A 23,377-nucleotide genomic window follows, 5' to 3' on the forward strand; every position below is an offset into this window, starting at 1 on the left:
GCTCGACAGCCAGGAATAGTTACTGAGCCACCTCAGTGAATCTAAGAACGATGACGTGTCTAATAAACCAGGGCAATTTCGCGTCGTAGGCTCTAGCTGAGCTGCAGCTTTTTTCAGATGAACCTAAAAGGGATGGTGTGTAGTGAGGTATACATAAAGAGAGGCTAATATCAAATCCAGTTTATTCTACAGAAAATTTCTCTCAGTGCTTGAAAGCAGCTTTCCTAAAATATTGTCAAGAAGGTCCACTAAAAAGAAGAGGTATCCATAGATAACTAAAGGAATTAAAGTTTTATGTAGGAGGAAGAGGGAAATGTTTGTAAAGGCAAGAGAAAGTCAAGATCCGACATTACATGCATACTACGAAAACTGCTGTAGCATGTTAAGGAAAGTCATTAAAATGTACAGAAATAGTCATGTCCTGACAGCAATAAATAATATATGTAATAGAATTAAACTATATGGACATTGTTATACGGGAGACAGGACAGCCAGCTAATACAGAAGACTAAATAAATCAAATAACAATGTCGTGCCTGATAACTGATGAACTGCAAATTCTTTTAACATTCACCATCCAAACGTAGCAGCTAGTAGAGGATTAAATGGTTTAGTTGAAGAAGCAAGAAAATATATTACAAATGTCATTCCACAAAACTTTAAGCAATTAGAAGTAGCACCAACTTCCTTCACTGAAATTAATATAATTATAGGAATTCTAAAAAAAGTAAGTTTATGAAGGGTTAATGATTTAGAACAGTAGGAGCATTAATAGGATAAGCGCAGACATATTTCGATGAAATACCACATACATTCAGTATAAACTTACACTGAATATATAATTAAGAAAGATCAGAAACACTGTAACCAACAACGGCTACGGAAATGAGTAGTACTGCCAATTATGCATTTACTCACAAAATGCCACAAGAGCATAACCACGTTCTGTTTTGTTAAAACTGCTCAAAGCAATTGATGTAACAGGCGAAGACACTGTGTCCGAAAAAAATTAAAACTTATGACATGAAAAGTTCACGGGTTGGGAAAAATATGGAAGCACCAAGAAAATGGCAAAACTTACTTGCAATTTGGTTTTTTTATTTTTTCTTCATTAAACAGTTATATAAGCACATAAGCACAAAAACAAAATAATGAAGTACTGGAACTGTTTCAAAACGAATTGTTTCCTACAGTAGACTGAAGAAGACATTTCAGTATACTTAGTGCCATTTTTAAGCTTACAAAACATAAAAAATTTTAAACTGACAATAGCATCTTCAGTCCAGACAGAGACATAGAACCAAAACGCAAACATATTACTGTGTTAACTAGAATTGGATTTCAGTTAATTCACAACCGTCCAAACTCTTCACAGAAAGCCATTTGGAGCATACAAACGAATAACAAAGACATGCACAGGCAACATAAATTAAGGGAAACGTAAAATGCTGTTAATAACACCGTTGAGAAGTCGGGGGCAGTCCTGGGAACAGGTGTAACCCATTATTCGTTGTGTATTTTGTCCGCTACAGCGTCGTGCATGTGATTTGTGTCCTTACCAGCGTCGAGAATTACCCTAAACCTTGTTTTACAAAAATTATGTCTAACATGTTACCAAACATCGTCCTGAAATTTGGGTAACGTTATTATGTAGATGCTAGTCAAGTCTGCAAGTGGTAGTCTCGATCTGAACAGTGTTCTGCGTATTTTTGAATGCATCGTGCTGGAGCTAAGTGATTAGAAAGTTGCCAAATTGTTGGTGCATTTATGTTAGCTGCTTCCGTAACCGAGGTAGCCGACGTGTTAGGTGATTCATGAGGCACCATATCAAAGACTATCGCCCACCATCGCCATCGCTTGACCGTGATAATATTTTATAGAGCAAATGACATAAGACTCCATTTAAAAACATGAAGCACTTGTGTTTATCAATTCTGAGACAACTGGAAGCCGCTTTGAATGACGTCGGTCTTTCTTCACCACATACGCGTGAAAATACTTTTTTTGTTTGTTTTGTGTTTCCATATTTGTTGTCTACCGTCCTTCCATACGTCAACATATTTGATGAAAAACGAAAAATTTTTTGCTACATAGTTCCAAAATATCTTACTCATGGCAAGAGTGAATAATAGGACATTCCCACAAAAGAGTAAATTTCGCTAACCCTGGTAATGAAACTGTTTCTTGGAGCACATATGACATTCTAGGGCGGAAACACATACGAAGCCTGCCGAAGGAAACAGTCGCAGGGTGCGGAAATAACACTAGCAATGCGAGACACGTTTCTGTCCACGGTCTAGCTCTCTCAAAAATGCTAAGTTCCATGTCGTCCTGAACTGATTAAAACTGTAGATACAATATCAATATTCTTAGCGACTGTGCTTGTTTTCGCTATATATCTGTATCACTGTAGACTGACTGTTGGTTATTTCAGCAGAATCTATGCAGATACGGAATTAATATTTATGCATGTGCATAAAATTTGGCTAAGACATCCATCAATGTAGCACACACGTTTCCTTCAAAATACTTCTAGCCGTAGTTTCTTCATCCTAGGTGAAAACTTTTGAGTAGTAGAATTTGTGAACTACAGTTCGTTCAATACTTCAAAATGATTTGTATGATATACAAATACAGCTAAATATTACTTAAAAACCCCTTACATATCTCTCTTGTACGAATCATAGGTGTGATTCCATTTTTCTTTCACCAAAGAAGAACACTATAGAGTTCAAAATAGTGTAATACATAGCAGATCGATTGTTTAGTAAATTACTCATTGCCTCGTTAAGAAAAATTTTTCCCCAAGAACCATCATGAATAGTTGTCGGTCAAAATATCTCATTTTTCCCCACTGTATATCACGGTTCTTTTGTTATTTAAGGCTTGAAACATTTCGTAAATAAAGCATTACGACTATGGAGCAAGATAAAATATTTAATCTATGTTTCGAAGAACACGCCAACAATAGCTTTTCGTTGGCAAAACTATGTCATTGTGATTGTCAATGTAGTCATTGGCTCAATGGCTAAACTACGGCTTGAGAAAATGAGCTATTCTTAATGTGTGCTTTAACATTTTAAATAAGGCTAAAAAATGTAGAATTTCATCCTGTCGTTTGCTAACTTTTACAACACGGAAGGTTAATAACACTGCAGGATTCATGTTCGTGATTATGAAACAACTATTTAAATGTATCCCTGTCAGGCAAATATGGTTGTGGTCTACGATTGTCTGATGGAAATTATAAACTACAAAATTTGCTGCTTTGGTGGCTGAATTGTGTTGTTTGTATCAATCTCACAACCTTCAAACATTGAATATTCGAACAGCAGTTTCGCGTGATGTCGAAGGCCGTTCCTAGCCAATCTTGCAACAATACTCTTTAGCTGAATCGACAATGGTTTGCATGCGTGAAAAATAAGACGTTTCACCTTGGTTCGGACTGAGCGCCAAATTCTAAATTTTGCAGTTATGACTAGTTTTATACCACGGCTTTGCCGCAGTGGTAACACTGGTTCCCGTCAGATCACCGAAGTTAAGCTCTGTCAGGCTGGGCTAGCACTTGGGTGGGTGACCATCCGGTCTGCTGAGTGCTGTTGGCAAGCAGGGTGCCCTCAGCCCTTGTGATGCAAACTTAGGAGCTACTTGATTGAGGAGTAGCGGCTCCGGTCTCGGAAACTGACATACGGCAGGGAGAACGGTGTGCTGATCACGTGCCCCTCCATTATCCACATCCAGTGAGGCCTGTGGGCTGAGGATGACACGGCGGCCGGTCAGTACCTTTGGACCTTCATGGCCTGTTCGGGTGGACTAGTTTTATACAGTGCGTAATGGATATAAGTGCACACACTTTTGTATTTGTTACCTTAATGTGTGTATTTATCAGTAGTGTTCGTTGTTATTTCTCTGTGTCGAACAGCCTTCCCACAAATACATCACAAACTTCACGACCTGATGTTTTTTGCATGACCGTATCTGCACCACTAAGTGGACTACGTCTGTCATTGTAGACCAGTCGCTTTGCGTCCACGCTTCCACACTTGAACACCGGACCTGCTGCCCAGGGGAAAAATAAGCATTAATGGCTTGCTCTTGCAAAACGCACTAGGAGGTACCAACGAATCTAAAAATATACGACTTGTCATAGACATAATTATTAATCTTCAGATGACGTAAATAACGATGTAACGTTATTCAGTACACCGTCCTCTGTCACCAATAGGAATATGTGCACTTATACCCAGTACACCTTGTATATCAGGTTGTAGTCCTGACAGAGGCCAGGCATGCAGCTTTCAACACGAGACTGCGTGTTATAATGGTGTTCAAACAACTTTTTATTACCTTGTTGCACAATGGAACTTGCATACTGTGCCACTGGGTATAGTCAGAAAAGGTCAAACAGTGGGAAAGTCATAATTTTGATTTTACTATCAACTACGATTTGTTCAACTTTGCACCGCAAACGTCAAAGAGATTCTGCTTCCGGAAAACGACATGATCCACAGTTGCTCGCAGCACTTCCGGTGGAATCTAAGGAATGTGTTCCAGGCCACTGGCTTGCAAACGCTTGCTTTTAGATATCCATAGAGCCAAAGTTACAGGGGTTTAGATCAGGTGATCTTACAGACCATGAGTCTGGAATACCTCAAGAGATAACCTGTTCGTGGAAGGTCACATTAAGCACAACTTGCACTGCGAGAGTGACATGAGGTGTTTGCGCAGCCTGCACAAAAACAGTGCCTCCCACACAACTGCCGCTCTTCCAAAGCAAAAGTCAGGTGCTGCACATGGAGGTCTCTGTAACGTGCAGACGTCACGGTACACCTGACAGGCACTATGGGTGCATTCTCTAGAAAGAGGAACGGACAGAGAATAGAGATGCTTGTGAATCCACGGTAAACATTCCCTTTTGGCGAGTGAAATAATTCTTCGTACACGAAACGCTGTTTAACAGTACCCCACACCGGACAATTCTGTGTATTCATTGCACAATGAAGAGCAAAATATGCCTCGTCACCCCAGAAATTATTGACTCGTCACGAGCTTCGATGAATGCCAGAAAACTATGAGCGTATACAGAACATTGCCGAGGGTTTCAAGGTGTTACTTACTGCACCACCTGAATCTGGTACGGGTACCACTGTAAAATAGACCGAAAACCTTTCGTACTGTCGACCGTGTGATGGAGGAGTCTCGTAACACTGCACGAGCACTTGCACTTCCCGGGGCACGTGCTGCGTGGTCAGTTACAGCAACAGTAATTTCGTCATTAACTTACACCGGGATAGAATGCCAGGTGGCAGACCAAACTCACCCGTGTTTTCGAATTTCATTATGATCTTCTTAAAAACTATTTAATGACATCTGGCCTCTCCTCAGACGTTTCAGTCAGCGGTACTCTCCCAGTGCAGCATTGTAATTGATGCTATTTACATACAAAAGTTTCACTAACAGCGCAAGTCTCTCATCTCCACAGTCACACTGGTAAGGCTTCTCAAATGACAGCGTGCATGTCATACCGTCACATAAACAGTGTACAGAGCCATATTAGCACCTGGTAGGGAACACTTGAACTTTTCTTTCCATCGTAAGTGAGCAGCGCATTAACGCTTTATCATATCAAACAAGTTTCGCTGACATACGTAATTACAGCCCATACCGGACCTCAGTGAGTAGCTGCACTGCAATTATAACCACCCGATAGTAGCGTAAAAGGTATTTTCATGATGCCGCTACCATTGTCAGCGGTAGCTGTGAGAAGCTCGTGTTACCCGCGCGGCGTGCAGCAGAATGGAGGGACGGTGGGCCGGCCGGTGGGCGTCACCACCCCGGGATAAGATAGCCGGACGGACGGATAGCGGCGGACGCCAGCTCCATACAGTGGCTGCCGCATCATCGCCATGGACACCGCGCTGCCGCTGTTCGTGCTGCCGCTGTTGCTCGTGACCTTCTCAGGTAATTGCTAAATGCAAAGGCGGTTGGAAAGGCTCTTCACGCTTGGACAGGAACATGATAAGCAGCACGTTCTGGGCAACATCCACCTGGGAGGCTAATAGCAAGTTGTAACATCCACCTGACGGACGAATATCGCTTATATGTCACGAAATAAACATCAAACGAAAAAACTACAAGGACCGAAACACGTCTAGCCTGAAGGGGGAAACCAGATGGCGCTATGGTTGGCCCGCTAGATGGCGCTGCCGTAGGTCAAACGGATATCAACTGCGTTTTTTAAAATAGGAACTCCCATTTTTATTACATATTCGTGTAGTACGTAAAGAAATATGAATGTTTTAGTAGGACCACTTTTTTCACTTTGTGATAGATGGCGCTGCAATAGTCACAAACGTAGAAGTACGTGGTATCACGTAACATTCCGTCAGTGCGGACGGTATTTGCTTCGTAATACATTACGCGTGTTAAAATGGACCGTTTACCAATTGCGGAAAAGGTCGATATCGTGTTGATGTATGGCTATTGTGATCAAAATGTCCAACGGGCGTGTTCAATGTATGCTGCTCGGTATCCTGGCCGACATCATCCAAGTATCCGGACCGTTCGCCGATAAAGTTACGTTATTTAAGGAAGCGGGAAGTGTTCAGCCACATGTGAAACGTAAACCACGACCTGCTACATATGATGATGCCCAAGTAGGTGTTTTAGCTGCTGTAGCGGCTAATCCGCACATCAGTAGCAGACAAATTGCGCGAGAATCGGGAATCTCAAAAACGTCGGTGTTGAGAATGCTACATCAACATCGATTGCACCCGTACCACATTTAGATGCGCCAGGAATTGCATGGCGATGACTTTGATCGTCGTGTACAGTTCTGCCACTGGGCACAAAAGAAATTACGCGACGATGGCAGATTTTTTGCACGCGTTCCATTTAGCGAAGAAGCGTCATTCACCAACAGCGGTAACGTAATCCGGTATAATATGCACTATTGGGCAACGGAAAATCTACGATGGCTGCGACAAGTGCAACATCAGCGACCTTGGCGGATTAATGTATGGTGCGGCATTATGGGAGGAAGGATAATTGACTCCCATTTTATCGATGGCAATCTAAATGGTGCAATGTATGCTGGTTTCCTACGTAATGTTCTACCGATGTCACTACAAGATGTTTCACTGCATAACAGAATGGCAATGTACTTCCAACGTGATGGACGTCCGGCACATAGTTCGCGTGGGGTTGAAGCTGTATTGAATAGCATATTTCATGACAGGTGGATAGGTCATCGAAGCACCATACCATGGCCCACACGTTCACCGGGTCTGACGTTCCAGGATTTCTTTCTGTGGGGAAAGCTGGACAGTTCCAGCAGGACAGTGAGACACCCAACACGCCCAGAATATCTACAGAGTAGATCCAGGATCACTCTTGTGAGTTCAAACACCTCCGCCGACCACCAAACTCCCTTGACATCAACATTATTGAGCATATCCGGGATGTCTTGCAACGAGCTGTTCAGAAGAGATCTCCATCCCCTCGTACTGTTACAGATTTACGGAGAGCCCTGCAGGAAACATGGCGGCAGTTCCCTCCAGCACTACTTCAGACCTTTGTCGAGTCCATGCCACTTCGTGTTTCGGCACTGCTGCGTGCTCGCGGACCTACACGATATTAGGCAGGTGTAATAACTTCTTTGGCTCTTGATTGTATATATACACATAAAATATTTCGAACGAGTAAAACTGTAGTTGATAAAGAAAGGGAACAGCAGTACAAAGAACTGAAATAGCCTTTGAAAATGTGTTCTGCAGTAGATGTGATTTTCTGAACAAAGTTACTTACTCCAGATCCCTCACTAAAACGTAAATCATTCTGGTAAATAAAAATGTCATGTGAAAGAACTTGAAAGAATAAGTTGGATTATACGCCTATGAGTCACAGCAGTTCGAGTTTAGTAACATCTGTATGTAAGGCGGGGGAGTATTTGCTCTCACGTGCAACATCCACAGTGGATCTGGAATGGAAGCAAGTTCTGTTGAATAAATCGACAGGACAAGGCACGTGACCTTCACTGCACTACGACTGAATACCAAATAAGACTCACCTAGCAGCCTAGAACACCAGGCTGATTTTCCCGGCTTGTAGCGGATCAGACGTGAACTATACATGCCTGTCAAACGGTTGTTCCGTACAAAATACGAGTATTAAGGAGAGTAACGTTTGGCAAAATAATGACGATCATACGTCTTGTTAAACACTCTCTCGCCATAACAATAATAATTATACTGAAGTCTTCGCTGGAAGTATACCATGTTAATTAGCGCTTCTTGCTTGTCATCTAGAGGTAGCGGTGTCAAGGTAGATTTATTAGCGTTTAACGTAACTTCGGTGAGGAGGTATCTACAGACCGAGAACTAAACATAATATAACAGAGGTATGGAACCATGGGATACCTACATGAGGATGACACATCAGAAATATGAACCTTTCTCCCATATATCTAGTGCTCTAGCCACTTCGCCATCTCACTGAAATGGATGAGGTGTTCAGAATGTAGTTTAAAATATGGAACGAAATTCAGGGCTTTCGGCCTCAGTCTTTCTAGTGCAACTATAGGGTCCAGACGAGTGAAACTTATCCGTTCCGTACGTAAATTACAATGTTCCCAAAAAACTGTAGTACCACACTCTAAACGTTCTGGTATTTTCACGGAGCGAGATGGGTCACTGGTGCGCCCATTGGGTTATCATTATACAAGGTGTTCGGATATTCCCGTTAGAGACTTCTAAGACTTATAGAGAAGGTAAGTGAATAACATTAACAATAGGAACACATATTCAGAAACGTGCCGTTTCCTTTCATGACGATTTCACTTTAGATGTGTAATGCGTCCACGTCCACGTCTACTGAGAGAATCAGAAAAGTCTCAGAGTAGGCTCTCCTAGGACTTCTTCTCGTGGGGTCGTGTAGAAAGTTGAATTTACGAGACCCTTTTAGAGATAGAGGAAGATCCACTGATACGAGTTCTGGGCGTTGTACTAGAAACTGAAGAAGCACCAGGTGGGTTGGAGAGTGTGTACCAGAACATGCTTCTTAGGTACATTGTCTGTAACAAGGTTGGTGGCCACACTTAGAGCAGCTGCTGTATTGCGCTCGTACCGATCAGTATGTACAGTACCCTGGGTGCTTTTATGTTTTGGGATAATATAAACACGTAATGTGAAACTGTTAATACAAACAAATGTGCTTAATTTTTATTTTGGTTGGAGCCGCAGTCATGGGAAACTTTTGAATTACGCCGCCGCCATTTGAATTTAATAATTTTTATTTTATTGTTATAGTATGCAGAATTTGGGCTTAGGCCATTTTTGTGTTTGTAAATGGCTTAAGACCGAAATCTGGATCGTATGAGAATAAAATAAAAATTATTACAGTCAAATGGTATCATCATTATTCCAAAAAATGTGCTTATGTGTTAAATGGTTGTATCATCATGTGTCCTTTCGAATTGTTACGTAACAACTGTATTGGGTCACGCGTAATTCAGTTCTTCAATCATAGGTGGTGAAATGAACACCTAAAAGCAAACCGTCGTAGAACGTAAACGTTACGTTCCCAGACTTGTGTTCCTATTCAAAATGTTATGTACTCTACTCTACAAGTCCCAGCACACTTTAAGTCCTACAAGTTTGCAACGAGAATTTCCGAACTCCTTGAAGAACTGCTAGGTCCAAACCCAAGTCCGTATATCCTGATTAATGTGCTTTAGATTTTCCGAAATAGTTGAGCACTAATCTAATCCATCTCGGACAGTTTACGATAGTGTGGTCCATATTCCTTACTAATCTTTTTAGATTACCAGTTCTGCGCCATCCATGTAAGCTGCAATTTAATATTCTTTTGCTGTCGTAGGAATCTGAACAGCTAAACTCCAAAGGAAAATAAACCACCCCACCATAAGCGTTAATCTAAGATACAACTGGATAACTGAGTCTTCCCAGAAACCTTCGTATTACTATTGCGAACTCATAGTTTGCATGTCTGTACGATGGTGAGCATGCCTGTTCAATTTCAACATTGGAAAACGCCATAAACTTTCCTAAGATGTGGTTTTTGTCATGAATAATGAGCATTCTCTGCACAGCTCACTTTAACCGCCTTAATTTTTGTTTAGTTCAAGCTTTTCAACTAGTTTCGTAAGTCATACACCTTTCCCTGCCATGGACAAATGTTTTCATTTCTATGCAGTTACCATACCTATGGTTCTATGTACTTTATTTTGCCTGTTTCAATCTTTGTACACAATTATTTCTGTCAATTGCTCATTATAGCCATAAATTAATTATTCCTTGGTTCCAGTAGGTAATTGTTGCCAGTCTGTTGGCTCCTCTGTTATGAATTTTCCATAGAGTTCTTTCTCGTCTATTAACGTTAGTACATCGTCTTTCCGTACATCTCCTGTCCACTTGCTTTCTAATATTACTTGACACCACCACATTTCACATGCTTCCAGCTCCTTTTTCTCTGGATTTCTAGCAGCTCTCGTTTCACTCTCCTAAAGTGTTGTGCTCCTGAACTGCACCTTGTGAAACTTCCCCTTGCTGTCGATATCGTGGAACTTTGTGGTCTAGCGATGAGGTGTGGGCCTGGAAACCAAGACGTTGCGGGATTGTATCAGGCTGCCTTTCAACTAGCCTTCACCTGTCAACTATGTGAAAAGCCGCCAGAAACAATACGTGGTTCGCATTCCATATCAAAATATGTGTCCTCCACTTCCTCGGCTGAATAACATGGCTGGGTTAGGGACACAAAAGTCACTGAAGTGGCATCCACTAGAAACACAATCACACGCACACTGCACCAGACGCTAAGAATACATAAATAAAACATACTATAGCGGGATTTGATACGAAAGGACCTTTTCTGACTCAAGAAAACTTTCTCGTCCTGCTCGAGGCTGCTTCTGATACCAATCATTTTTTGGCCACTCTGTGTAAACGTACATCTGAGACGAGAAGGAACGTCATAGTTTCACATTCACCGATGGTGCCTTACGAATTGCTGTTAAACAGCTCTTACTGTTCTTCATCATCTTTGTCTTAGCTTCGTCAATCCTTAAGCTGTTATCAACACCAGTATCAGCCATTCGACATGAAAAAGCTTCCATCATCTTGCTCCTGCAATATTTTACAAGATCATCTACTTTCCTTCCGCTAATTCCTTCTCTCTGTCCTTCCCTGTCTTGTGGAATGCGGCAAAGAACTATATCATTCCTTGCCTGAAGACGTGTCTCTCTTACTCCAGTTAGTTTTCATTATAGCCACAATCACGATTTCCCAACTAGTCTGTTCTCTGATCAATTTTCTTGCTTAAGTTTCTTCCAGCAATATCCGAGATTGCGTATCTACTTTATTCTTTGAAAAGTCCGCACTGTATTCAGCTTAATGTGCCCATCCTGTAAGTCAGAACTATAAATACGCACTAACTGTAAAAGTTTCATTTTAGATACACGGAGGTCTTAGTTTTGCTACCACTTTTCAAGTTACCAAAAGGGCACAGAGCTATTTGGGTTCTTCTACTTATTTCTTTTGCAGTCCAGCCTGTCATTGTTTTCAGCTTCTGCTAATACGAAACTAATTATGTGTTTCTACTATTTTCTTGCCGATCTGCTGTTTATATATATATATATATATATATATATATATATATATATATATATTACATATTATATAATTAAACTGAATATTATACCCGCTTTTGAACTTGCTCTGTTTAGTTCCTTTACTCATCCTCGAAGTTTAGCTGAACTAGAAAAGAAACATAAAATGTGTTCATGAACAGGATGGTGTTTCAGGGATCTCACATTTATATGTATTTGTCCTTTGATTTTTGAGTTGAATGATATGAAAATCCTCCTCTAGGATCAGTGGGAATGGTTAACCAGGAATCAGAATCTTCTTCCCTTACCCCTCTGTCAGCAACGAAATCTTCATTACGCTGATGAAGTGTAATGCAAGCTGTAGTATCGACGTATGTATAATTCTGTATATTAACACAAGTTGAGTCAATGCCTTGTGTTTAAAAGACCGTTTGTAACGATTTGATCGAAGACGAATCATAATATTTCTCAAATTCCACGAATTTCTGGCGAAATTGGTCATTCAGTAAATATTCATTGCTCCAATGTATAATATCGTTCATAGCGAGATCTTTTTGTAATACTTTTCCTCTGGCTTTAAGTATTTCTCTTGAAATTATCTTTTGGAGGTCTCATTTCTTCACAACGCAAATAGATACACGCCCATAACCTGTCATTACTTTCGGAATGTCTTAACAGTCGTGATCAACAAATAGAGTTTCTGGTTCATCTCATAATTGTACAAACATTTTAAAATAAAATTAAAAATAGTGGGGTAATTTCCCATTTTTTAATTACTCGGCTATCTGCCATCTTATGTGAAGATATATAGAGTATGCTCGACATACCTCTTATCTTCATACTTGTATAGTTTTCAGTTGATTCTCAAGACCGCATTTTGATTACATCTTCTCAAATTCTCTCGAAGACATTAACTAACAAACTGGGTTAATGCCACACATTGTAAGATGTTGTAGACGCTATTTCTGTGAAATCCTGAATTTTCTTTAACAGCTGGCGTGTTTGGTTTGAGATGCCTTTACGTATGCTTTCTTCATTCTCATCCAGGATTTGCTGTTTGCATGAATGTAAGTACATTTGTTAGATAATTGCCTTTTGATTTACCTCTCTAAATTTCCATTGTTTTCACTATTTACATAATTCTGCTAAATCTCTTATCATCAAGTGTGATTTCTCTGCAACCGGTTCAATGAGAATCACGAAAGCAGGAGAGTGTGAAATTTAACAATACTGTTTTGGGATTTTTAATTTCATTTCCACCCTCACGTATGAAGATCGATCTCCTACGGCGAAATAGTGATCCCATATTTAAACGTAGAGGCTCGTTGACTATATTTACATGTTCTCTGGCTTTAAAATATGTGACTCACAGGCAAGAGTCGGATGTGTGATCTCTGTAGGACTATCAAAACACCTGTTTTGAATTTAGCGTAAATTCCGATAAATGTTTCGTTGGCGTGCCGTAATTTTCACAGTTAATATTGTACGAAACACAATGTTCTTTGCGCAACGTACATCTCCAACGTTTTCTCGAACTGTCCAAAACATCAATACACTGCGTTCTGGAAGTGATATTACCGGTAGGAGTAAGAATGTTCTTTGTGCGTCACTGATTCGTACAAGCTTTTTTACCAAGACAATGAAGCAACATATTCGAGAAACAAATATAATTTTTAATATATACACTTTCTTTCCGCAAGACAACAAACACGTTTGAGCCCCATGTCGCCGTTCGCTTATTTTTGCATCTAGGAAAGTCGTAACACGAGGAAAATGTAGCGAAAAGCAGGAATCCTTCAGAAGGTTGACATCTCGTGCTGGGATTGGACTGGCAGTTTCCCTCTACATACAAAACTGTAACGTATTGAGCAACCTACCTATTACCTATCTATTACAACCTAGACTACAATTCGCTAGAAATACTGAAAACTGTAATCATTCGAAGAGAATTCTTCACGAAAGACCTGAAGTGCAACAGCCATATATAAACTACCTGTAGCAAAAGCAGATAGCAGGATGCGATTAATTCGAAGTATCGTGAAGGAGAAGTAGTTTACTCTCGCGGAAAGTGTTTTACAAGATTCAGCTGCGAATGATTATAAAGTAATGTTCGTGAGAGTGGAACTCTTGCCACGTCCGATTAATAGAAGACAGAGTAGACTCAAATGAGAAGGGTATGTTCTCTCAGTTTTTATTAATAACTGCGAAACATTCCATGGAGATCCTCCACAGATTCCGCTGATAGAAGGTAGAAAAGAGGCGCTGTGGATCGCCTGGAGGTGTACTATTAAAATTCCGACAGTATGCATCTCAAAAAGAGGGAAGCAACGTGCTAAATTCTCCATAGCACAACTCGCGAATTGACGAAAACAAGGAAACTGAAAAATTTCTTGCTCAGATTCAGGCATACTGTGAATCGTTCTTCACGTGTACCATTTATATATTTTACATTCACTTACGTATCATAAAAACTAAACTTTTTAGAAATATTTCTCTATCTCTTGCACCTTGTCCCGTGGTGACTGAGTGTCGGCCATGGTTAACCGGATTTGGAATGTTAATTTTAAGGGGTGGCCGGATGCCCTTCCTGCCGCCACCCCATCCCCCCCGGGACGGAATTAGTGTACCCCAACTGTCGGCGTCGAGTGTAAGTCGTGAAATAGCGTGAATGTGTTTCATATGTCTGCGAGTCGTGTAAATGAGGCGGGACGTGGGGACCAGCCCGGTATTCACCTAGTAGGATGTGGGAAACCGCCTAAAAACCACATCCAGGCTGGCCGGCATGCCAGCCGTCTTCGTTATTCCGCCGGGCGGATTCGATCCGGGGCCAGCGCGGTTACCCGAGTCCAGGAGGCAGCACGTTAGCGCTCTCGGCTACCCTGGCGGGTCTAAACTTTTTTAGAAATATGTATGGATATTAATTTCAGTCCGTAATGACCATGTTCAGCCCTGAGAGACACAGTTTCTTAACAATATCGAGGTGGCATGTTATCTAAAAATGGTACAGTCACAATAATGATCCAAGAAAGCTTCGTCGTATACATATTAAACTGGCTTACTGACTAGCTTTTGTGATATGTGTCTGGGATATAAAGTACACAAATATATTTCTGCTTCACTGGGAAAAGTTTGCTACGAACTCTTTATTAATTATTTATTTACTAAAGCAGGAAACCTAGAAATCAGCCATATTGTAATGGCAGACATCTGATAATGACCATCTTACTGCTTCCAACCAATGAACTATAACTAACTTCAGTGACATCATCTCAATCCTAAAAATGAGAGAGGCACAAGAACGCACAGAGATTAATTGGAAACTTTGTGCCGAATTATTACTAAAGCTACTAATTAATTCTATGATTTTTTAATATTTAGATATCGATACGATTTCTTGTCAAAACGGTATTATTAGACTAAGGGTACCGAGAGCTACAGCTCAGTGGTTTATTAATTTGCCTTGGATTAACCACTGCAGTAAGTCGCCTGCTCTAAAATCTCTAACTTGGATTCTCATTAGCATGGCATTATCAAATGTTCAGCCACTCAGGAACCACAACCTAATGAAAATTTTATTGTAGCTTCACTCTGTAATTGAAAATATTGACACTAATTATATGTACTGGAAATATAATGAACATACATTAACAACAATTCATTCTGTAAAATAAACCATGGATAACTAATTTAAAGACATCATATACTCTTCTAGTCACACTAAAGGTACTGAACGTAGATGAACTTTTTGTCTTCTGACGGAATGATGAAGTTCTCAACAAATTCCGTTATTGTGTCAACCTATTCAGCTCAGAGATGCACTCATAATATAAATTCTCAACTATTTGCTTTATTTATTCCTGTCTCTCTCTTTTTCCAAAAATTTCTTACCCTCTGCAGCTCCATCCAGAGCCGTGGAAGTTATTTCCTGATGTCTCAAAACATGTCCCATCATCAAATAACTTCTTCTTGTCAGTGATTTCCGTTTAATTCTTTCTTCACCTCTTCTATGGAGAATGTCCTCATCCCTTATCATACTAGTCATCCCAATTTTCACCGTTCAAATGCTTCGATCCTCTTCTTTTCTGGTGTCCACTCAATCTACGATTCACTACCATACAGTAATGCGCTCCAAACATGCAGTCTCATACATTTTTTCCTCATATTACGACCAATATTTGATACCAGCAGACTTATTCTTGGCACGAACTACCTCTTACCTGCGTTAGTCTGCTTTTTATGCCCTACTTTCTTCGTTCACGTTGTGTAATTTAGCTCCCAAGACATCATTATTCCTTCCTCTACTTCTTGGTCGCTTACTGTCACTGTAATTTCATAGCATATCTCATTTCTGATACTCCTCATTAATTTAGCCTTTCTTTTGTTTATCCTCAATCCACAGTCTGCATTTATTGGACTGTTAATCCAACAAGTTCTGGAAATCTTCTTCATTTTCACTGATGATAGCAGTGATATCGGCAGATCTCACTGTTGCTATCCTTTCACCATGAATTCACTGTAATAGAGAAATGTGCTCCAAACATACATTCTCACACTTTTTTTCCTCAAATTAAGACCAATATTTGATACTAGTAGACTTGTGTTGGCCAGGAATTCCCTCTTGTTTGTTTCCACTTCTTCGATGTGTAGGTAGAACTGTAACAGAGAATGACCGAATCTCTGTTCTAACCCTATTTTTCATCCAAGGACTTCGTTGTTTGTCTTCCCTTATCATTGTTCCCTCTTGGGGCTTATACAGATTGCATATTACTCGTCTTACCCTATAGTTTAACACTGTATCATAATTTTTTACATCTTGCACCATTTTTCACTGCTGAACGCTCTTTTCTAAATCAGGAAGTCCTATGAATGTGTTTTATATTTTCCTGAACTTGCTCACGTTACCGAGTGCAATGGCAGAAAGCAATCTGTGTTGCCATTTCCTTTTCTAAAGCCAAACTATTTATTGTCGAACAGATCCAGAATTTAGTTTCCCATTTTTCTGTATGTTAATCTTATCGTCAACATGCACACATTACCTGTTAAACTTATTGTGTGAGAGCTCTCACACTTATCGATCTTCGATACCTTCGGGACTGTGTGGGACATAATTTTACATCAGACTGGCAGATTCTACACGACAAGTAGAATAACGCTTGTTTTGACTTAGAAATTTCGAATGAATGTTGTTTACACTTTCTCTTATATTGGACAGAAAGTCTTCCAAAACTCTCTCAACCACTGACTGTAAAACTGGAGTCCGTTTATTTTAAAACTTTATTTTCGTTTCTTCTTCTGTCACGTTATGAGGAATTTCTACCCTCGTAGAGACCTTCAGTGTATTCATTTCACTTATCTGCTCTCTTTACTAGAGTTAACAGCGGAAGTTTTACTCCACTTTCACTGACTTTCCTGTTTTCTTAATTACGACGTCAATGATTTATGGAACACACACACACATTACATCAGAAACAAAGTTATGATATTTAAACTATTGTAGAAAGTATAGCAATGTACAGAGCAGAAACATACGAAGTAACAGAAAGAATTAAAATGAACTTACTAGCAATGGAGAAGGCATTTTGGAGGTGTTGGTTGCTAGTATGCCTTCACCACTGTGGTTCTTAAGTTTGATTTAATTGGATCCATCACTGTTAATAATGACTTCCAAATATTAAGAAGATTTCACAGACCTCACTGGTTGGAAACATAACGTCAGGCCTTGACCCACTCCTTCAATAAACAAATACTCCATTTCCTATAAGTTAATGCTTAAACTCCATTTAAGATAATCTGTGTGCAGCTTTTAACCATGTAGTTCCTGTCATCCGTATTCTCTGGAAGGATGACTTAGCCGTCACAAGTTGTGAAGTGAATAGCTTGTCATCAGTAACAGACACACATGTGATCTGAGGCTTTCCCGGCGAATGTGCTGTATCCGAGGTTCTCGGGTGTCCAGCCGGATCCGATCGTCGAAGTTCCACGATATTTCGGCGAATAACCGTTCCGCCATCATCAGGTGGTGCTGATGCAATGATCTGCCGCCGCTGTGTCCGTGGTATTTATGTCCGCGGCGTCCCGAATCGTACCCCGACGCGGACGGCCGGCGGGGCGGCGAGTGGTGGGAGGGGTGGGGGTAGCTCAAGCCACGCCCGGTGGTAGGCGCACTTCATCTCCGTCCGCCGTGGCGGAAGGATCTCGCGTCCGCTCGTGCCGTAGCTCTTTGATGGTGTTTAACAATGGTTTCCAGGCCTTGATAAGTTGAAACCCGGTGTCCCTGTTGATGAGGATACAACTGACACCACATATTTCCAGAACATTACAATAACAACACGTTCGAAATTATAAATTTGCCCACATAAAACTTTTACTTATTTTGTTAATGACATACTTGCACTTTACTGGGTCTTTTTGTTTGTTGTTGCAAATGTCTCTTTATCTGGAAAACGTTAAAGCTTAAATCAAAATTTATGCCAGTATCCATGTTCACAAAATGTGTCGAATTTGTAGTCAATGTTGTGGAAAAAAGGGGCGATCACTTGCTTCTAAAAAATTAGGTGTTAATATAACACAGTTTGTGCCTACAGATACGTAAGCTTTACTCTGATTAATGCTGTAAAGTCTGCCAGATGATGAGGCAATAGTCGAAACTAGTTACAGAAAAATGAAGTTCTTAACAGTATCTTGGCTAGTTATATAAAATTTTCTGTTTATCAAAGCTCTGGGTCATGACTGAAACAATATTTTATCTGTTGCAAGCATAGAGATACATTTGAGCTCGGTGGAGTCGTATCTGCTGTGCGCAATTTGACTTCTTTAGTTGACGACTAATGTGTAAAATTTCGTTACTCACTTTCAACGAGCGGAATAACAGATAGCAACAAGCGCTACAGATGATGGTACTAAATCAGCTACTATCGATGAGATATGTAATGTTATCACTATCGTTAACACATTTTACCTGAGGAGATCTTTTAACAGTATCATAAATAGATTTAGGATAAGCAGATCTATTTGAGATCTGCACCTCACAAATTTTATGACAAGCAGAATATTATACGGACGATACTTGCAGTAGATTTCTTTGCCACATTTAATGATATTAGTGTTTACTACAGATAAAACTCTTAACTGGCTAGGTTCGAGCAATAATTTCTAGAGTGGCATTCACCGGACTCGTTAGGTCCCAAACGAACACGCTTCTCAAAGTTCAACATTAAGTCAAGTTAAACCCCCTCTGATTGACAACAACAGTGAAAATACTGGTAAGTAGTGTAAATATCAAATTCTCGGCATCAGATTATTAGTGGCAACTTTGTGCGGTTGTTGCACTATCTGTGGTCTGTTCCATTACAACAATACTACACAGTAAATTAGAGTCATCAGCACGAACATATCCTCGTTTCACGCTGAGATTCTTTAACATAGCTTCACGAACAAACTACAACTGTTTACGAGCATTCACTGTATTGCAAAAATTTGGTCCCAACGAACTTTAGTTTGATCACCAACTACAAGGAGCTCATTAAGACACACATGTAACATAAACTCTAATCCAGTGAGAGATGTGGGGTCATAGATAGTCTCGAATGCTAGGTAGCAATGGTGTTTAAATCATCGTCCAGCTATCCGTTTGTACACTTTTCTTGTTTTCCCTACATCTTGTAAGTTAATTTCCGAGAGCGTTGATTAGAAAATGACATTTTGATCTCTTTCCCCAACCGTGTTCAGTACCAACCTTTGCCATGTTTTTGATCAATTAATCTGTGGCAGGACGTCAAACATTAATTTTCCCTCTTTGTTTTCCGTCAGCTTCAAAAGGTCCATTAACCATTTTTATCCTACTCCATACACGGAGCCACAAGTGTGTTTTTTCCTATTTACATTGGTCTAAATGTAAACAGATGTAATTTGTTTCTGTTGTTCTAGATAGCATTTATCAAATAATGTAGGTGCTATTTCTGTGTTCTTTATTTTTGTAACACCTTCCTCGCGTTATGATTTGCAGAAATCGTTACACCACCTCAGTTGCTTATGTATGTGTTAATCTTATTGATGTCACCTGTTGGGATGTTTTACACAGCAGTGTATGATACTCCTTCCTTGACAGGTGAACGGCGTGCGGTGGAAGCGGTTTCGGCTTCCGCGTCCCAGAGAGCGGCAGTGCGGTCTGCCTTATTCAAGAACTACGATCGCGCACTGCCGCCGCCTGGGGACCAGCTGAAAGTGAGACTCTTCATTAGCCTCTTCAACGTGGATCTGGTGAGCTCCCTGCAAATGGACCGTATCGCTCCCTTAAGGAACATCAGTGCAGTGATCACTATATCCTGCATTTCTCAGTTTCTCTTCTTCCCCCCATAAACACGATGGCCCGCTCAAAGTAATGTCTCAGAGTTCTTAATTTTAAAACGCTTAAAATCTTTTTAAAAAAAATAAAACTTACGTTGTTAACATGTCTAGGTATCTACAGATCTCTGCCGCTAGAGAGTTACAAATTGCAGCTGTAACATACCGGTGCGCAATGTAACTTTGTCGTTGCTTGAGAAATGGCGCGCTTAAACCGAGATTCGAATGTGAAGCGTTCCTTCAGGCTTGGAGCACCCTCTTGTTCAGCGTGACAGATACCAGTTGACACTCGAGCCCTGCAACATCTGCAACAGTCTGAAGTCTTGGGTTTAGTGTCATTGATCATCCATCATACAGTATAGGCTTTGCCCCATCCGATTGTCATTTGTTTCTAAAACTTAAAGAACGCTTTCGAGAACTTGAGTTCGGTAGTGGTGAAGCGACACAAGCACAGGTTACGTTGTGGCTTCGTCAACAAAGTCAAACATTCTATAATGACGGTATCAAAAATCTGGTCTCTCGTTGGGAGAAATGTGTTAGTCACCAGGACAACAATGTTGAGAAATAAATATGTAGACATCAATAATACATATAGAGAAAGCTAACAAAGTTCGTTAAATTTAAAATGGTTTAAGAGTTTTCACATATAAAATTAGGAGGTATTCTCTTTCTGCGCGCCAATTTACTTAGTATGTCTCAATGGAATTAAATTCGTGACGATGACATTAACTGGCTCTCACCTAAACAGATGGGATAGTCACTGTGTGCGGAAGTATGAAAAACGTGGAGGAGAAATATATGTAAGGGAATTATAAAGCCTACAAAATTTTGTTTAAGCGTGGAAAGAACAGAAGGCACGATGTAGCAAGCTGCAAATGTGGATCAGTGTAAGTAAGACGGAGACCGTGTTGTTATCAAGACAACAGGTAGTACTAAGCAGATATAAACCAGTGTAGAAATACCATAGCTGTTGAATTTAACTTGGATTAAATTGATAAGACACAAGAAGGGGAAACAGTGTTTTAAGGGTGAGGAATACCCTGATATACCAAGGTTTATAAGAAGGACAGACATATAAATCGCCTCCTTTTCGCATATCAAAGTTTTTCGGTGGGGTGGTTCATAAAACGACCCACCTGGACATCACAGGGGATTTTTCGGGATGTTAGTAGCACGCAGTAAAACAAGAGGCTTAAAAGCCGCTTGTTAGGGCCATGAATGGTCTTAATACCCGTGATTGCAGAACATGAGGATAAATATGATAATCAGTCTAAAGTGATGAATACTGGTAAAAATCGGTGTACGCACTAGGAGAGAGTACGTCAAGTAAAATTTTGAAATTATGCGTTGAAAGTGACCGATATCTTCAATATACTGACTTTCTTATGACGAAAAACATACTGGAACCTTTCGGAAGTCATACTTGCAGGGCATAGGAGACGCAGGTAGAGTTGCACATAAGGACTGGAATATGTGAAATACACTCCTGGAAATTGAAATAAGAACACCGTGAATTCATTGTCCCAGGAAGGGGAAACTTTATTGACATATTCCTGGGGTCAGATACATCACATGATCACACTGACAGAACCACAGGCACATAGACACAGGCAACAGAGCATGCACAATGTCGGCACTAGTACAGTGTATATCCACCTTTCGCAGCAATGCAGGCTGATATTCTCCCATGGAGACGAACGTAGAGATGCTGGATGTAGTCCTGTGGAACGGCTTGCCATGCCATTTCCACCTGGCGCCTCAGTTGGACCAGCGTTCGTGCTGGACGTGCAGACCGCGTGAGACGACGCTTCATCCAGTCCCAAACATGCTCAATGGGGGACAGATCCGGAGATCTTGCTGGCCAGGGTAGTTGACTTACACCTTCTAGAGCACGTTGGGTGGCACGGGATACATGCGGACGTGCATTGTCCTGTTGGAACAGCAAGTTCCCTTGCTGGTCTAGGAATGGTAGAACGATGGGTTCGATGACGGTTTGGATGTACCGTGCACTATTCAGTGTCCCCTCGACGATCAACAGTGGTGTACGGCCAGTGTAGGAGATCGCTCCCCACACCATGATGCCGGGTGTTGGCCCTGTGTGCCTCGGTCGTATGCAGTCCTGATTGTGGCGCTCACCTGCACGGCGCCAAACACGCATACGACCATCATTGGCACCAAGGCAGAAGCGACTCTCATCGCTGAAGACGACACGTATCCATTCGTCCCTCCATTTACGCCTGTCGCGACACCACTGGAGGTGGGCTGCACGATGTTGGGGCGTGAGCGGAAGACGGCCTAACGGTGTGCGGGACCGTAGCCCAGCTTCATGGAGACGGTTGCGAATGGTCCTCGCCGATACCCCAGGAGCAACAGTGTCCCTAATTTGCTGGGAAGTGGCGGTGCGGTCCCCTACGGCACTGCGTAGGATCCTACGGTCTTGGCGTGCATCCGTGCGTCGCTGCGGTCCGGTCCCAGGTCGACGGGCACGTGCACCTTCCGCCGACCACTGGCGACAACATCGATGTACTGTGGAGACCTCACGCCCCACGTGTTGAGCAATTCGGCGGTACGTCCACCCGACCTCCCGCATGCCCACTATACGCCCTCGCTCAAAGTCCGTCAACTGCACATACGGTTCACGTCCACGCTGTCGCGGCATGCTACCAGTGTTAAAGATTGCGATGGAGCTCTGTATGCCACGGCAAACTAGCTGACACTGACGGCGGCGATGCACAAATGCTGCGCAGCTAGCGCCATTCGACGGCCAACACCGCGGTTCCTGGTGTGTCCGCTGTGCCGTACGTGTGATCATTGCTTGTACAGCCCTCTCGCAGTGTCCGGAGCAAGTATGGTGGGTCTGACACACCGGTGTCAATGTGTTCTTTTTTCCATTTCCAGGAGTGTAGATTATAGAGAATATTGTGTGGCGGAAACATGGTACACAGTTGCTGTGACTGAAGGCACCACCCTTGCACTAGAGAAAGGGTGGTTACCTCATATACAGCCTTGATAGTGTTGCCAGGGCTGGAATATAGTCGCCAAAGCATAGTGTGAGGAATCAGACTGTCGCAATGCCGAACTGGATTACACAACATACGTGTTTGGTCCTATACCGCTTCCATGACCTACGTGTTTAGAAATTATGTCCTGTCAAAAAAGGGTCAGCACGAGTGACCATAAACACTACACGCCGCAGATATAAGTGTAGTCACTTTCTGAAATCACTTCCCAGATGTACACCGCGACAGTCATCAACCCACCGTTGGTGCTGCAACAAGCGGTTACTACATAGATGGTGCCTCCGCGGCCTGCGAAACTGTAGGCTGCGCCTATGCATGACGCTGTCGGGAAAAGAATGGCAGTCTTTCAGCTGGCGATCGTTTGCTGGCTGACCAATACCTACATCAGGCG

General features: G+C 41.5%; 1 protein-coding gene across 1 annotated transcript in view; it reads left to right on the top strand.

Moving 5' to 3' along the window:
* The first annotated feature begins 5,900 nt into the window (after positions 1–5,900).
* LOC126188323 (neuronal acetylcholine receptor subunit non-alpha-3-like) overlaps positions 5,901–23,377 on the top strand; it is a 135,120-nt gene continuing 117,643 nt past the window's right edge. The window contains exons 1-2 of the mRNA XM_049929918.1: positions 5,901–5,961; positions 19,731–19,882. Coding sequence (XP_049785875.1) covers positions 5,907–5,961; positions 19,731–19,882 — 207 coding nt within the window. The 5' untranslated portion in view covers positions 5,901–5,906. The remainder of the gene's footprint in view (positions 5,962–19,730; positions 19,883–23,377) is intronic.

Source organism: Schistocerca cancellata, chromosome 5 (genome assembly GCF_023864275.1).
Source record: "Schistocerca cancellata isolate TAMUIC-IGC-003103 chromosome 5, iqSchCanc2.1, whole genome shotgun sequence".
Classification (NCBI taxonomy): Eukaryota; Metazoa; Arthropoda; class Insecta; order Orthoptera; family Acrididae; genus Schistocerca; species Schistocerca cancellata.